This window comes from Podarcis vaucheri, assembly GCF_965113315.1.
Source record: "Podarcis vaucheri genome assembly, chromosome: 2".
Classification (NCBI taxonomy): Eukaryota; Metazoa; Chordata; class Lepidosauria; order Squamata; family Lacertidae; genus Podarcis; species Podarcis vaucheri.
Window position 1 is genome coordinate 118,430,168 of NC_138760.1, and position 17,663 is coordinate 118,447,830.

Consider the following 17,663-nt stretch of genomic DNA (forward strand, 5'->3'; position numbering starts at 1 on the left):
ACGCAGTACAGAGCTTTATTGGCACTCCCAGCACGAAACTGATCATCTGGTTTATGATGTGACTGCCAATTCCATGTACATGAAGCTTTTGGAGCAAGTAAAACAAACAAACAAACAAACAAACAAACAAACAAACAGGTAAATTAAAATACAGTCTTCCAAATAATTATGTATGTGCAAGACATTCTTCTAACCCAGTTAGAGGTCTTTGCTAAAATAAACTATCAGTTTCACTGGCGAATAATCACAGATGTGATCTGTTAGCTGAAGTCTGAAATCACACGGAGAGTGCTGTTGTACTCATGCCCTTCATATATATACAGTGGTACCTTAGGTTAAGAACTTAATTCGTTCTGGAGGTCCATTCTTAACCTGAAACTGTACTTAACCTGAAGCACCACTTTAGCTAATGGGGCTTCCCCCTGCCACCGTGCCGCCACCACGTGATTTCTGTTCTCATCCTGAAGCAAAGTTCTTAACCCAAGGTGCTATTTCTGGGTTAGCGGAGTCTGTAACCTGAAGCGTATGTAACCCGAGGTACCACTGTATTCTGTTTCACAATTTCAAAAATTCATTTAAACAACCTTAAAATATCAAAAGCTTCCCTTCTCTTTCCATGGTTCATTTTGCATAACATAAATCCCTGCATATTTTATACAAACTAAACCATCTATTATTACATCCATCAAAACCTATTTACACTTCGCCTAGACATCTGATTGGCCTCCATGCAAACAGGATGATGAATTAGATAGACCTTAGGCCCACGGCAGCTAAACAGTTTTTATTGTTCTTCGCCACTTCTGCCCAGTGTATTAACTGGGCTTGAGACAGGATTGATCTGAGGTGCCGGTTAAAGCCTTAATCCTGCAACCACTTATAGACCTTCTGTAACAGGGAAGGGATAGCTGTATCCATTCCAATGTTGCTGGACTTTAACTCCCATCAGCTCCAGCTGACATAGCCCGTGGCCAAGGATGATGGGAGATGGTAGCAATAAAGGGAGGAACCCGCTTATATTTAATTAAGGGTGAAAGAACAGAGCTTTGAAAACTCTGTGTTGCAACAAGTTAGTGTGTCGGCTGTAGTGTGCAGGTGCGTCATGCGAATGCTCTTATAAGGGGTTAGTTTAACCTCCAGTTTGCTAATAAAACTGAATTACTGATTACTCTCCAAAAAGTGTGTCACCAACACAAAAAGTTTGGAAAGCTCTGATGGCGCTGTTATCTAAACCACTGAGCCTCTTGGGCTTGCCGATCAGAAGGTCGGCGGTTCGAATCCCCGCGATGGAGTGAGCTCCCGTTGTTCAGTCCCAGCTCCTGTCCACCTAGCAGTTTGAAAGCACCTCAAAGTGCAAGTAAATAAATAGGTACCGCTCCAGCGGGAAGGCAAACGGCGTTTCCGTGCACTGCTCTGGTTTCGCCAGAAGTGGCTTAGTCATGCTGGCCACATGACCTGGAAAAACTGTCTATGGACAAACGTCGGCTCCGTCAGCCAGTAAAGCGAGATGAACGCCACAACCCCAGAGTCGTTAGCGACTGGACTTAACCGTCAGGGGTCCTTTACCTGGCTTACATGCCCAGAAAATAAAACAAGGACATTCCTTGCCCGCAGGTTTACAATCTTAAGGTCAAAACACAAAAGGAAAGGGGGCAGGGAGGGAAGAGGAAGAAAGCAAACTCATGGGCTGGTTATTTAAGTCAAATGGAAGTTTGAATGATTGCATTCTCTACAGTACAAGTCTAAACTACAGTGGTGCCCTGCAAGACGAATGCCTCGCAAGACGGAAAACTCGCTAGACGAAAGAGTTTTCTGTTTTGGAGGTGCTTCGCAAAACGAATCTCCTATGGGCTTGCTTCCTTCCCCCCCCTTTTTCTAAGCCGCTAAGCCGCTTATCAGCTGATCCGATCAGCCGATAAGCCACTAAAAGCCGCTAATAGCGCTAATCCGTCAATAGGCTTGCTTCGCAAGATGAAAAAACCGCTAGGCGAAGAGAATCACAGAACAGATTCTTTTCGTCTTGCGAGGCACCACTGTAATGGGAAGCTTAGGTAGCAGGAAGGATTTTGAGGGGTGTATGTGTGTGTGTGTGGGGGGGTGTCACAGCACACAGAGAAGGGTTAACCCTTCCCTTCCCAGCTGTGTGGCAACAACCAGGCTTGAAAAAGGCCTTCCAATGCCAGACGGGTTTCCCAGAGTTTGCACACCCCGCCTACAAAGGCTGGCCTCTAATGCAGGACTCCTAGAGCAGCGTAATAAAAGCACATCTACTAATCTTAACACCTGGACCCTTGCTGCATGTGTAGGTCTAGCAGTCTCAAAAGCAAAGACCCCATGTTATAGGGTGCTATGTAAATATAACCCAAGTGGTACAGGGAATTTGAAAAATGGAAAGATTTCAAAATTTTAATATTCTCTCTCTCTCTCTCTGTATATATATATATTTCTGTTTTACAATTTAGAATACTCATTTAAGCATCATTAAAATATCAGTGACTTTCCTTCTTCTCTTTCCAGGGTTCATTTTGCATAACATAAAATCCCTGCATACTTTACATAAACTAAACCATTCAGCATTCCATTATTACATCCATCACAACTTATTTACACTGTTGAATTTATCTTAATGCTACCAAGATTCAACATTTCAATTCTAGACAAGAATGAGAGCTGTTGGATAGAGAGAAGCGACATTTTAAAAGGGATTCAAGCAGTTACAGAGAACCTGGAGCAGTGGCAAACACAATATACTGTATGACAAATGCGTTGCTTTGTTACCCAGCTCCTGTTGCGTTAAGGGTTAAAAGCCAAGCGAGTCCTTTCCTAGCTCGGCTGGATGGCGGGGAGATCGATGGCGGATGTCGCTTCCTGCTCCGCCCACCGTGGGAAATAATTCATGGAATTTCCCAGGCCTCGGGGCGGTGCTTTGTTCCTTGGGGGAGAAAGCCGGTGAGTTTAAAAATAAATAAACTGGAAAGCCCGTGGGTGGAAGATGCAATTCCGGGTGGGAGAAAGGAAGGGGGGGTGCAGATTGGATTCGTGGGGCCGGAGGGAGGCGAGGCATTGTTCGGGCTAAGAGCATCCGAAGATCAGGATCAGGCCAGGGGATCTCCCCCGTCCAGCGGCCAACCAGATGCCCCAACGGCAAGACCCTCCACGCGCGGTCCCCAAATACTCGTTTCTAAGGGAATAAATAGCCATTGGCACAGCTTTTGCCCTCTTTTAAAGCCGTTCTTGCATTTTGGGGGGGTGGGGTTGGACTAGATGACCCTTTCAGCCCTACAATTCTAGGATTCTACCTCTTGTACGGAGCAAATTCCACGCGTGCAAATTCCACCTTCTTTTGTCTGTCCCCAATCTCCCAATATTATGCTGTCCGTTAGTATGCTTTTCGTTACGTTTTTATTACTGATGTTCCATAAAACGTGTGTCCCCCCCCCGCCTTTTCTTAAATCAAATGTTTATTGTTTTTTCAACAAATACAATCAGTGGCGTAGCGTGGGTTGTCAGCACCCGGGGCAAGGCAAGTAATTTGCGCCCCCTAACCCGTGGATTTGCGCCCCCCTAACCCGTGGATTTGCGCCCCCTAACCCGTGGATTTGCGCCCCCCTAACCCGTGGATTTGCGCCCCCCTAACCCTAACCCCCAGATGTTGCGCCCGGTGCGGCTGGCCCCCCCTGCACCCCCCACGCTACGCCACTGAATACAATAACCCTTAAACACTTATCCAGCAGTACAGCTAATGGTGTTTGTTTTATCCATCGTCTCAGGATAAACGTTCAACATTCAAGCATATTACTTAACATAACCTCTCCACTGACCAAAATCAATATCTTCTTATACCAACCTCTCGGAATGTGGTCTTAATGTTGTACAATGCCCCGGGGGTCTTTTGATAAATGATAATAATAATAATAATAATAATAATAATAATAATAATAATTTATTATTTGTACCCCACCATTCTGGCTGGGCTTCCCCAACCACTCTGGGCGGCTTCCAACAAAGATTAAAAACACATTAAAATGCCACACGTTAAAAACTTCACTGAACTTCGCCTTCACATGTGTTATAAATGTCAGATAGTTGTTTATTTCTTTGACATCTGATGGGAAGGTGTTCCACAGGGCGGGCGCCACTACCGAGAAGGCCCTCTGCCTGGTTCCCTGTAGTTTGGCTTTTTGCAGTGAGGGAACCGCCAGAAGGCCCTCGGAGCTGGACCTCAGTGTCCGAGCTGAGGGATGGGAAGGAGACACTCCTTCAGGTATACTAGACCGAGGCCGTTTAGGGCTTCAAAGGTCAGCACCAACACTTTGAATTGTGCTCGGAAACATACTGGGAGCCAATGTAGGTCTTTCAGGACCGGTGATATATGGTCCTGTATGTAAGCCAAATAAATAAGGACAATAGTAATCTTATGCACACTTAACGTGGGTGTTAGCCCCGCTAAATTCAGTGGGATTTACTTCCAAGCAAGCATGGGCAGGATTGTGATTGTTCCGTTGTCCCACTCAGAGCCTGGCTGGGAGATTTTTGGCTTGCTAGATGTTGCCTGGACTACAACTCCCATCTTACCTGACCGTTGGCCGAATGATGGCAGATGGAGTTGGTGGAATCTGGAGCTCAGCAACATCTGGGGTGGGGACCACAGGCTCCCCAACCCTGAACTAGAAGATTTCAAGCACATTTTGAGGCAAGATGTGATCCCCATTCCTGAAACCATCTCCTTTCCACTTTGTCCTCACAGGCTGTGGCACATTTCGGCTCTGATCGCCCTTTCATCCTGAAGGAACAGAGATGTCAGTAACACACCTGGCTCAGGTATGCAGGAGGATGAAGGTGCCAGGGAGGTGTGAGCTCAGAGAAATGCTCTTTTTTCTCCAGCTCTTGCCAGCCTATTACTATTGTTAATCCATTGAGCCTCTTGGGCTTGCCGATCGGAAGGTCAGCAGTTCGAATCCCTGTTACGGGGTGAGCTCCCGTTGCTCGGTCCCAGCTCCTGCCAACCTAGGAATTTGAAAGCACGCCAGTGCAAGTAGATAGATAGGTACTGCTGTGGCGGGAAGGTAAACGCCATTTCTATGCGCCCTGGTTTCTGTCACGGTGTCCCGTTGCACCAGAAGCAGTTTAGTCCTGCTGGCCATGTGACCCAGAATGCTTTCTCTGGACAAACACCAGCTCCCTTGGCCTGAAAGCGAGATGAGCACCACAACCCCATAGTCGCCTTTGACTGGATGTAACCGTCCAGGGCTCCTTTACCTTTTTTACCTGCTACCCAAAGGTCTCCAAAGAACTCAGAACACAATTGAAAACATTAATACATTATGCCCAGGGTTTGAAATTCCCCAGGTGCGTTTTGCGACTGGCGTGAGTACTTCCACTATGGGGTAGCTCTGTAAACTGGGTAGGTAAATACCGGGAAAGCAAAATGTCACTCAGAGAAGGATCTGAAATATTTTCCTTGAAGCTTGAATTTGTTTTCTTCTGGATTGTTTCTAACGTGTTGTAAACTGCTTTTAGTTTTTTTTCTTTAAAATATAAAGCTGTACAGTTGTACCTTGGTTGTCGAACGCCCTGGAACTCGGACTTTTTGGCTCCCGAATGCCGCAAACCTGGAAGTGATTGTTCCGGTTTGCAAATGTTCTTTTGGAGCCTAAATGTCCAATGGGGCTTCTGCGGCTTCCAATTGGCTGCAGGAGTTTCCTGCAGCCAATCAGAAGCCGCAATTTGGTTTCCAAATGTTTTGGAAGTCGAACGGACTTCTGGAACGGATTCTGTTCAACTTCCAAGGTACGACTGTATAGAAATTAAATGAACAACAACAATAAACCCCACTGTGGGGGGCAGGGACGATGCCTAGGCATTTTGTTGAAGACGCCATTTGTTGATTAGCTTATATATTTTAACACTGGTTATACTATCAGTACAACCCTGTTGACAGCCACAATAGGAGTAGCACACTAGTAGCAAATCACTATCACCTCAGTCTATCAAAAGGCTGGGGTGGAGGGGGTAAGCCTTTTCCTGGTACTGAAAACATGTCAGTAAAGTCACCAGGTGGATCTTGCTGGGGAGAGCATTGCACAGAGGGGGAGCCACCACTGAAAAGGCCCTCTGCCTTGTCTGCACCTTCCTTAGACAGGGGATCTGGAGAAGATCCGTCCAAAAAAGATATGCGTAGGTTCCTATTGGGGGAGGCATTCCTGAAGATATTGGAGTCCTTGTTGTTATTTATTAGAAAAGCTATGAGCTTTGTGTTTTCGTTGCTGCCTCCTGTATAATGTTGCGAGCCTTCATCCATAAGCGACTAAACAACAACATAAGCTTTGTGTGCCCTCTTCAACCTGGGAAGTAAACATGGCACACGTTACAACCATTTTTCTTTATACAGTGGTACCTCGGGTTAAGAACTTAATTCGTTCCGGAGGTCCCTTCTTAACCTGAAACTGTTCTTAACCTGAGGTACCACTTTAGCTAATAGGGCCTCCCACTGCCGCTGCACAATTTCTGTTCTCATCCTGAGGTAAAGTTCTTAACCCGAGGTACTACTTCCGGGTTAGCGGAGTCTGTAACCTGAAGCGTCAGTAACCTCAAGCGTCTGTAGCCTGAGGTACCACTGCATTGGTGAAATCAGCCTGTCTCTTTTGCATTTCCTTCTTGTAGTCATTTCCCCCCCCCCTTTCAGATGCTCGTGAGCTTTGAAGACGTTGCTGTCTATTTCACAAAGGGTCAATGGGATCTTCTGCATTCGCATCAAAAATCTTTGTACAGCGACGTCATGGCGGAGAATTACAGCCATGTGGCTTTCCTGAGTAGGTACTATTTCTCATCATTTTGTTGGGACAAGTATGTTCTTAATCAGCCATCTTACACCCCTTTTAAATGTGTGGGAGGGGAAGTGGGACTATTGGTTTCTTTGTTTGCTCTTGTTTTTAAGAGGTATTTTGTGCTCTTACGTTGCATTTTTATGTTGTGAACCGCCCTGAGCTCTGGGGATGAATGACAGCATGCACATTTAATAAATAATAATAATAAGGCTGTTCTGGAAAATCAGTTGAGGGCATTTGCCAGGTATAAGAACACCTGAAGAAGACTTGCTAGATCAGGCCAAAGGCCTATTTAGGCCACATTCACAACATACATTGCAGGGGGTTGGACTAGATGACCCTTGGGGTCCCAACTCTGTGATTTTATGATTCTATACATCTAAAGCCCTATGATAACATTTTAAACAGTCCTGGCTTCCCACAAAGGATACCGGGAGCTGCTGTTTCTCAAGGTTTGCACCTTCATTATGCACCTTTGCGCGCCAGGCAAAAATGTTTCTTTTTAACCAGGCCTTTGGTTGACCTGATTGACATCCTATACCCTTTTAATATGTGGCTCTTTTTTGCGGTGTGTGGGTATTATTGGGTTATTTTTAATTTTTATTTTATATATTGTGATCTTTTCTGTGAACCGCCCTGAGACCTCCAGGTATCGGGCGGTACAGTGGACGCTCGGGTTGCGAATGTGATCCGTGTGGGAGGCACGTCCGCAACCCGCAGTGTCCGCAACCCGCAACACCACGTCTGTGCATGCGCAAAGTGCGATTTAGTGCTTCTGCACATGCGCGAGTGCCAAAACCCGGAAGTAATCCATTCCGGTACTTCCGGATTTCGGCGTGTCCGTATCCCGAAAACGCACAACCTGAAGCATCTGTAACCCAAGGTATGACTGTATATAAATTCATCATAATAAACAAACAAACAAGGGTGTCAAGAGTTTGGAGGCCCACAGGTGGCACTGTGGGTCAAACCACTGAGCCTAGGACTTGCCAATCAGAAGGTCGGCAGTTCGAATCCCTGTGACGGGGTGAGCTCCCGTTGCTCGGTCCCAGCTCCTGCCAACCTAGCACTTCGAAAGCACGTCAAAGTGCAAGTAGATAAATAGGTACCACTCTAGCAGGAAGGTAAACGGCATTTCTGTGTGCTGCTCTGGTTCGCCAGAAGCGGCTTAGTCATGCTGGCCACATGACCCGGAAGCTGTACGCCGGCTCCTTCGGCTAATAAAGCGAGATGAGCGCTGCAACCCCAGAGCCGGTCACGACTGGACCTAATGGTCAGGGATCCCTTTACCTTTATCTCCTTCCCAAAGCTACACTTCCAAAAGTAGTGGAACAATCAACCTGTCTTCACCGCCTCTGATTGCTGTGCTGTTTTCATGGCCTTTCTTTTATTGCGTGTTTCAGTTATGGATGTTCATATGTGCAACTGGCCTTTGTACTTCGTAAAGCTCTTGGAAGCCAGTTTTTGACGTTAGGCGGTATATTGAGTATTGAATAGCAACCGGAACAGTAATAATAATGTTCACATCCTTACCCAAGTGGGGTCTCCAGTTCTCAAACCCGACCTGATCTCTCGGCTGGAAGAAGAGGAAGAGCCCTGGATTCCGATCCGCTGTGAGGTGGATGGAGGGAAGACTCTGGACTCTGGACCAGGTGCGAAATTAGACGAAGCCAGCTTTCAAATAAGGTGTTTGGGATTGTGCACGATGCAAAAATCCCCAGATTTTTGTTGGACTACAACTCCCATCATCTCTGTTCAGGAGGGAAGATCCCACTCGGGCAGGAAGTTGCCAGCATGGTGGGGTGGTGCTACAAAGTTGCCCTCACGTAAGCCCCCTTGAGATTATATTTCGTTGATTTGAGAACCGCGGTTTAGCTCACAAGGGTGATGATAATCGATGTAATCAAAATGGTGCTACCTCTGTGTGCCTGTTGCCCCCCTGCATGCATTTTCTTCTGCATGTGGTATTTGCTGAAGGAGAAGAATTCCTTTCTGCAGAATTCGCTCACTTTCTGAGGCTCGGAGCGTCAAAATTCTGAAATGGAAATGGAATTGTTCTCTTCAATTTTTGTGCCTTCAGGTGCAAGAAGTCCGTACTCTCTTTGTGCTGGTGCATCCGCTCCTCCTGGCGGAAGGGATACAACTGAGGCAGACCCTGGGCAGGTAGGAAACTCTGATTGCAGAGCCCAGCGGCAGAAATCTGTCATTCGCCCACATTGAGAAGCCAGTGTAGTGGATTGAAATCCCCACTGGGCCAAGGAGACCAACATTTCAGATCTCTGTTGGGCCACTTGTTTTCTCTTGGCGACCCCTGCCTCACAGTGTTGCTGTGAGGATGGCATCAGAGAGTCCCGCTATCTGGCTGTGGGAGAGGGGAGGCATACAAACTTGTACCTCGGGTTACATACACTTCAGGTTACAGACTCCGCTAACCCAGAAATATTACCTCAGGTTAAGAACTTTGCTTCAGGATGAGAACAGAAACTGTGCTCCGGTATGGCAGCAGTGGGAGGCCCCATTAGCTAAAGTGGTACCTCAGGTTAAGAACAGTTTCAGGTTAAGAACAGACCTCCAGAACGAATTAAGTTCCTAACCCGAGGTACCACTGTATTGTCTACACAGCCTGTGATGACTGGCAGAAGCTCTCCAAGGTTTCGGGAAGTGGGTGGCACTGTGGTCTAGACCAGTGTTTTTCAACCTTTTTTGGGCAAAGGCACACTTGTTTCATGAAAAAAATCACGAGGCACACCACCACTGTGTGCGGAGAGGGAGATGTCAGAGCCCCGCTGCTCTCTATGGGGAATTGGATGAGAGCGGACTGCCTGTCCGCTCTCATCCGATCCCATCCAATCTGATCCCCACCCAGGATGGATGGAAAATAGGGTGGACACAGTCCAGCGCCCGCCTAGTGGGCGAAAATTTGACCTTTTAAAAAAAAAATCTTTCGAATTTTTCAATTTTTCCCACAGCACACCAGGCAACATCTCGCGGCACACTAGTGTGCCGCGGAACCGTGGTTGAAAAACACTGCTCTAAACTACTGAGCCTCTTGGGCTTGCTGATCAGAAGGTTGGTTTGAATCCCCGTGGCAGAGTGAGCTCCCGTTGCTCTGTCCCAGCTGCAGCAGTTCAAACCACACCAGCGCAAGTAGATAAATAGGTACTGCTGTGGTGGGGAGATAAACAGCGTTACCGTGCATTCTGGCTTCTGTTACGGTGTCCGGTTGCACCAGAAGCGGCTTAGTCATGCTGGCCACATGACCTGGAAAGCTGTCTGAGGACAAACGCCGGCTCCCTCGGCCTGAAAGCGAGATGAGCGCCGCAACCCCATAGTCACCTTTGACTGGACTTAACCGTCCAGGGGTCCTTTACCCTTTTTTTGCCTGGGGTGCCAGGGATTGAACCCAGACAGACACGAGCTAGCTGAGGACAGACTGAGTTTAGTGCCTCCACTGAATCTCAGATCAGAGCAAAACCACATTTCGAAGCAGATATGCCACTATTGTGTGTGATTTGGGGTAGAAGCCTCTTTGGGATGGTATCTGGGGAAGTGAAGATCTTTAGTTTGCAGACCTGTTGTTGTCGTCATTGTTGCAGAGACCAGTGACCTTTGAGGATGTGGCTGTGTACTTTTCAGAGCAGGAGTGGGCCTTGCTGGATCTGGCTCAAAGAAGCTTGTACAGGGATGTCATGCTCGAGAACTATGAAAATACATCTTTGCTGGGTAAGTACCTTGTCAGGTTGAATCCTAACAAGACAGAAGTACTGTTTTTAGGGGACAGGAGGCGGGTGGGTGTGGAGGACTCCCTGGTCCTGAATGGGGTAACTGTGCTCCTGAAGGACCAGGTGTGGAGCCTGGGAGTCATTTTGGACTCGCAGCTATCCATGGAGGCACAGGTCAGTTCTGTGTCCAGGGCAGCTGTTTATCAGCTCCATGTGGTACGCAGGCTGAGACTCTAAAATGCAGCCTCATTTTAAAAGTAGCCCATAGATCAAAACCATGAGGGGATGGAAACATAAGGGTCAGGCTGTGCCCTGGCCAAAGGCCTGGTGGAACAGCTCTGTCTTGCAGGCCCTGCGGAAAGATGTCAAGTCCCGCAGGGCCCTAGTCTCTTGTGACAGGGCGTTCCAGCAAGTCGGGGCCAGTACTGAAAAGGCCCTGGCCCTAGTTGAGACCAAGAAATGATTGTCTGATTCCTCTTTATAATAATAATAATAATAATTTATTATTTGTACCCCGCCCATCTGGCTGAGTTTCCCCAGCCACTCTGGGCCACTCTTTGATGCTCTTAGCCTTTTCTCTCCAAACAGGGTCTCCTGTCCTCAAACCCTCCCTGATCTCCAGCTTAGAAGAAGAGGAAGAACCTTGGGTCCCAGATGCACAGGCCCTGGAGGAAAGGAAGGCCTTGGACTCCAGCTCTGGTGAGAGAGGGAGGATGTGAGATTTGTTTGCTTCTTTTGAGTTGAAGAGCATTTAAACATAACACTGGGAAACAAAAATTGTGTTGCATTGACACCTGCAGTTGTTCTAACTTAATTTAGACGTGCTGATTTCATATCTGAAGTTGGTTTTGTTCTGTAAGCTCTAGGTGTGTTTTTTTGCAATTCATGCACCAGGCTTGTTTGCACATTTTTGTCTACTTGAAGAAGCCATGGTCCGATCTGAAAAATACAAATATTTAGGTTACAAAACTATAAAAATAAAGAAAAATTAAGTTTGCAAAACAATAATTACCATGTGGTTAGGGTAGATCAACGTGTCAGTGTCCACTTATCCCCAGTGTAAATATGACGTATCGGCAAAAGCCGGAAATTGAAAGATAACTATAGCATGTACACGAAAATCGATTTCAGATTTGAAATCAGCATAGAAAGAACACGTAAGAACAGTTGAAAAAGCTCATGCAACAGAAAATGAAAAAAAATTATTCCTCAGTGCTCCCCGCCTGTTCCTGGAGAGGACTCTGCCTCATTTTAATTTCCTCTCAGCTCTTTCTAATTTGTTTGGGTTTGTGTTCTGTTATTACTCCCTCATGTTCTCAGCTCCTAAAATGTCTCTGGCGTATTCCTTTGCTTACATGAGCGCTCTCTCTGTCTCCCTCCCAGCAGGCGACAAGAAAAAAAGGCACTTTTGCCCAGATTGTGGGAACAGTTTTACGGTGCTCGCGAGCCTCGTGAGGCACCAGAGATCCCACACGGGGGAGAGGCCTTACAAATGCCTCGAGTGCGGGAAAGGGTTTCGCGACAAAGGAGGCCTCGTCAAACATCGGAGGATCCACACTGGCAAAAAGCCCCACGAGTGCCACGAATGCAGAAAAAGGTTCACGGAAAGAGACGCGCTTATTCAGCATCAGAAAACCCATCTTGGTGAGGGAATTGTGGTCACCATGCTTTGGGGTGTCACTTATTTATTCGCGCACTGTTCTGCAACAACTAAAGCACCGTTTTTTTAAAAAAACAAGATAGAAACAAACTGCAGCGGGCAATAAAAATCTGCCATAAAAGGAAAACCTAAACTAAACGGCCTGAGCAAATAAGTTTTGTTCCCATGAAAAGAGGATAAAGGCAATACTAATTTTAGCATTTTTCTTCTTCTATTTTTCATTTTCTTTCGGCTACTCTTAACCAATTCCTGCTAGACTTTTGCTTAATGATAGTACATGCCCAAATATCAAGAAGAGTTGCTGTTCGCTTTGTCGGCCCACTTAAACTTTTAGTTATAAATCAATAATGCGTATGTCACAACCCATCTCTCCCACTGTTTATCACTGGTTTTAGTAATAGTAGTAGTAGTAATAATAATAATAATAATTTATTATTTATACCCCGCCCATCTGGCTGGGTTTCCCCAGCCACTCTGGGCAGCTCCCAACAGTATATTAAAAACACGATAAAACATCAAACATTAAAAACTTCCCTCAACAGGGCTGCCTTCAGATATCTTCAAAAATTCAGATAGTTGTTGTTTTTCCTTGGCATCTGATGGAAGGGCCTTCCACAGGGAGGGTGCCACTACCGAGAAGGCCCTCTGCCTGGTTCCCTGCAACCTCGCTTCTCGCAGTGAAGGAACCACCAGAAGGCACTCGGAGCTGGACCTCAGTGTCCAGGATGGACGATGGGGGTGGAGACGCTCCTTCAGGTATACCGGGCTGAGGTTGTTTAGGGTTTAAAGGTCAGCACCAACACTTTGAATTGTGCTTGGAAACGTCCTGGGAGCCAATGTAGGTCTTTCACGACTGGTGTCATGTGGTCTCGGCGGCCGCTCCCAGTCACCGGTCTAGCTGCCTCATTTTGGATCAGTTGTAGTTTCCGGGTCACCTTCAAAGGTAGCCCCACGTAGAGCGCATTGCAGTAGTCCAAGCAGGAGATAACCAGAGCATGCACCAGTCCTTTGCAGACACAGCATTCCATTTATGCCGCAAACCACACAGACATCTTTCGATTCTCATTGTTATGGAACTCAGTGACCTCAAACTCCCAGGCTTGAAAATAATCTCTGGACCATCCGTTTTAACTTTGTCCCTGCCAAGCATCAAATGCTTGGCGGCATTAGTCCTGCCACCATCATTTCCAGAGGGGTCACTCTTTGCCTGTTTGGTCCCTTCGCAGGTGACCTGAGGAAGCGCTACCTGTGCCTCGAGTGCGAGATGAGCTTCCTCAGCAAAGGAGGCCTCGAGAGGCACCAGAGGGTCCACGCGGGAGAGAGGCCCTTCCAGTGCCCCGAGTGCGAGAAAAGCTTCTACGACAACGGGAGCCTGGTGAGGCACCAGAGGACCCACCGGCAGGACAGGCCCTTCCCCTGCCTCGAGTGCGGGAAGCGCTTCAACATCCGCTCCAACCTCACCAGGCACAAAATCCTCCACAAAGAAGCCAAGCCCTTCCAGTGTGCCGACTGCGGGAAGCAGTTCAGCAGGAAGGGGCGCTACCTGAAGCATGCGAGGGAGAAGCCCTATGATTGCCCCGTGTGCGGCAAGGCCTTCTGCGAGAGGGGAGACATGGTCAGACACCGGAATCAGCACCCAGGTGAGCGTGGCAGCGCCAGGGGGATCTCCAGTTGGCAAGGCCATAAGAAGCCCCCAAAAGGTCACTCCAGTACAGTGGTATAATAATAATAATAATAATAATAATAATAATAATAATAATAATAATAATAATAATAATTTATTATTTATACCCCGCCCATCTGGCTGAGTTTCCCCAGCCACTCTGGGCGGCTCCCAATCAGTGTTAAAAACAGTACAGCGTTACATATTAAAAACTTCCCTGAACAGGGCTGCCTTAAGATGTCTTCTGAATGTCAGGTAATTATTTATCTCTTTGACATCTGATGGGAGGCCCTCTGTCTGGTTCCCTGTAGAACGTGTTGCAGTAGTCCAAGACAGTTCGCGGGCAGGTAGGGTCTCAGCCTGCGTACCAGGTGGAGCTGGTAGACAGCTGCCCTGGACACAGAGTTAACCTGCACCTCCATGGACAGCTGTGAGTCCAAAATGACTCCCAGGCTGCGCACCTGGTCCTTCAGGGGCACAGTTACCCCATTCAGGACCAGGGAATCCCCCACACCAACCCGCTCCCTGTCCCCCAAAAACAGTACTTCTGTCTTGTCAGGATTCAACCTCAATCTGTTAGCTGCCATCCATCCTCCAACAGCCTCCAGGCACTCACACAGGACCTTCACCGCCTTCACTGGTTCTGATTTAAAGGAGAGGTAGAGCTGGGTGTCATCTGCATACTGATGAACACCCAGTCCAAACCCCCTGATGATCTCTCCCAGCGGCTTCATATAGATATTAAAAAGCATGGGGGAAAGGACAGAACCCTGAGGCACCCCACAAGTGAGAGCCCAGGGGTCTGAACACTCATCCCCCCCCCCACTTTCTGGACACGGCCCAGGAGGAAGGAGCGGAACCACTGTATGACAGTGCCCCCAGCTCCCAGCCCCTCTAGACGGTCCAGAAGGATGTTATGGTTGATGGTGTCAAAGGCCGCTGAGAGATCCAGCAGAACTAGGAAACAGCTCTCACCTTTGTCCCTAGCCCGCCGGAGATCATCAACCACCGCGGCCAAGGCAGTTTCAGTCCCATGGTGAGGCCTGAATCCCGATTGGAAGGGATCCAAATGGTCCGTTTCCTCCAGGCGTGCTTGGAGTTGTTCAGCAACCACCCGCTCAATCACCTTGCCCAAGAATGGCAGATTTGAGACTGGGCGATAGTTGGCCAAATTGGCCGGGTCTAAAGATGTTTTTTTAAGAAGCGGTTTAATGACCGCCTCTTTCAGCGGGTCTGGGAAGGCTCCCTCACAGAGGGAAGCATTCACCACCCCGCGGAGCCCATTGCCCAGCCCTTCCTGGCTCGCTTTTATCAGCCAGGATGGGCAAGGATCAAGTAGACAGGTGGTTGGTTTCACTCATCCAAGCAGCCTGTCCACATCCTCGGGGGTAACAGATTGGAATTGATCCCATGTAACAGGACCAGACAGAACCCTAGCACTCTCCCGCCCTGGCCCTGCTCCCACGGTGGAGTCTACCTCCTTCTGAATCTGAGCGATTTTATCTGCAAAAACCTTTGCAAAAGCATTGCAGGAGATCTTGGGGTCCCTACCAGGCCCCGGTGGTACAGGTGGTTCCGATAGATTGTGAAACACCAGAAAAAGTCTCCTGCTGCAGTTTTCTGCAGATGCAATGGAGGCGGCGAAGAAGGCCCTCTTCGCCGTCGCCATTGCCACTTGGTAGGCTCGACGTTGAGCTCTAACCCGTGTCTGGTCTGATTCAGAATGAGTTTTCCGCCACCGGCGCTCTAGCCGTCTCAACGATTGTTTCATCACCCTCAGCTCCGGGGAAAACCACTGCAGCATGATTTGCCTTACAAAAATACAGAGAGACACAAGTGTCAGTGTGTGTGTGTATACATATATTATATATGACTGAATATATATACAGTATATAGATATATGCACATTCTTCAGGTTACATACGCTTCAGGTTACAGACTCCGCCAACCCAGAAATAGTGCTTCAGGTTAAGAGCTTTGCTTCAGGATGAGAACAGAAATTGTGCTCCAGCGCATGGCAGCAGCAGGAGGCCCCATTAGCTAAAGTGGTGCTTCAGGTTAAGAACAGTTTCAGGTTAAGAACGGACCTCCGGAACAAATTAAGTACTTAACCTGAGGTACCACTGTGTGTGTGTGTGTGTGTGTATTAGTATTTTCCACACAACAACACAAAAATATCAAAAAATAACAAAACACAAAACTCAAAAAGCAACATTCAAAAAACAAAAAAACCCAAATCCATATCTTACAAGTTAATAATATAAACACTAAAAAGAAAAAACAAGCATTGACTTCCACCAATCCCACAGCACCTCCTTTATCTCTCATTGTGTCTTCCTGTTTTCCTTATCACCTCTATCCTAACATCTAGATATAAATCCCTCTTTCTTATCCTTTCCACTTCACAAGGTTATTCCAGACTCAGCCATTCTGCTCTTTCTTCCGACAGATGAGCTGAGGGAAATGTTCGCCTGCCCGGAATGCGGGAAGGTTTTTAGCCAGAAATCCAGCCTGAGGGGCCACCAGAAACGCCACACGACCGAGAGGCCCTTCGAGTGCTACGACTGCGGCAAGAGGTTCAAGAAGAAAGCGGACTTGGGGGCGCACCAAAACAGCCACACTGGAGAGAGGCCCCACAAGTGCTTTGAGTGCGGGAAGATGTTCGGTAGCAAAACAGCCCTCTATCAACACCACCGGATTCACACGGGAGAGAAACCCTACTCCTGTGCAGAGTGCGGGAAGCAATTCACTCTCAAAGGAAACCTCGATCGGCATCGGAGGACCCACGTTGGATGAGGCAAGATGGCGGCAGGGAAATGATGTCTTTGGCCAGAAGCTGTGTGGCAGAAAAGGAGAGAGCCCTTCGCCCTGCCTTTTGCGTGTGTGTATCGAATGACTGTCTATTTAGAGCATGGGTAGGCAAACTAAGGCCCGGGGGCCGGATCCAGCCCAATCGCCTTCTCAATCCGGGACACGGACGGTCCAGGAATCAGCATGTTTTTCCATGAGTAGAATGTGTCCTTTTATTTAAAATGCATCTCTGGATTATTTGTGGGGCCTGCCTGGTGTTTTTACATGAGTAGAATGTGCCCTTTTATTTAAAATGCATCTTGGGGTTATTTGTGGGGCATAGGAATTCGTTCATTCCCCCCCCCTCAAAATATAGTCCGGCCCTCCACAAGGTCTAAGGGACAGTGGACCGGCCCTCTGCAGAAAAAGTTAAGTTGTTAAGTTGTGGGTGAACATACCAGACGATGCAGCGATTCTTCAAACAGCTCTTGTTTATTCACCGGCCAGAACAGAACTGAACTGAAGGGTTCAGCCAGCCTGCTTATTTAGAGCTCCACTACAACGCAACAGTAACCATTTTCTGTAACTATCCAATCACTGAACGTCACTTTCAATCCTTTATTTGCATATGTGGACCTGAGTGAAAACTATCTACAGTATCCCCCTGCTGGCCCAGGGTGAGAACTTCAGTACATAACACCCCTGATTTAGAGGAAGGCTCACCAACTGTTTTGGACCACAAGGCACCCATTTTGAATTTTGAGGGTGGGCGAGGCACCCAGCTCCCCTCACACCAAAAGCCTTACGGAGCCCCATTTTAGGAAGTGAGAGCTGCTTGAACAGCGCTTTGCTGAGGCCACGCCTAACCCTGTGTAGTGGTTTAAGAGACTTGAGGTCAAATCCACACCGTTCCTTCAAAGCATGTGGGGCAAGATTCAGCTAACTAGTCCCACTAGCAGAAGCCTGTGCATTGAGGCTGCCCCACACGTCCTGAAATAGGC

At 47.7% G+C, this 17,663-nt stretch overlaps 1 protein-coding gene across 3 annotated transcripts in view; it reads left to right on the forward strand.

Annotated features, from left to right (window-relative positions):
• Positions 1–16,920, forward strand: part of LOC309524884 (uncharacterized protein) — a 31,177-nt gene extending 14,257 nt beyond the window's left edge. Inside the window, exons 2-11 of one of the 3 annotated variants that reach the window (XM_082210058.1) lie at positions 2,783–2,949; positions 4,748–4,821; positions 6,686–6,812; positions 8,366–8,479; positions 8,908–8,990; positions 10,424–10,550; positions 11,138–11,248; positions 11,933–12,193; positions 13,436–13,849; positions 16,322–16,920. In XM_082210058.1, the coding sequence (XP_082066184.1) occupies positions 4,798–4,821; positions 6,686–6,812; positions 8,366–8,479; positions 8,908–8,990; positions 10,424–10,550; positions 11,138–11,248; positions 11,933–12,193; positions 13,436–13,849; positions 16,322–16,668 (1,608 nt within the window). In that variant the 5' untranslated portion in view covers positions 2,783–2,949; positions 4,748–4,797 and the 3' untranslated portion in view covers positions 16,669–16,920. The remainder of the gene's footprint in view (positions 1–2,782; positions 2,950–4,747; positions 4,822–6,685; positions 6,813–8,365; positions 8,480–8,907; positions 8,991–10,423; positions 10,551–11,137; positions 11,249–11,932; positions 12,194–13,435; positions 13,850–16,321) is intronic. The other 2 variants (XM_082210059.1, XM_082210060.1) reach the window with 2 other exon arrangements.
• The last annotated feature ends 743 nt before the right edge of the window (positions 16,921–17,663 follow it).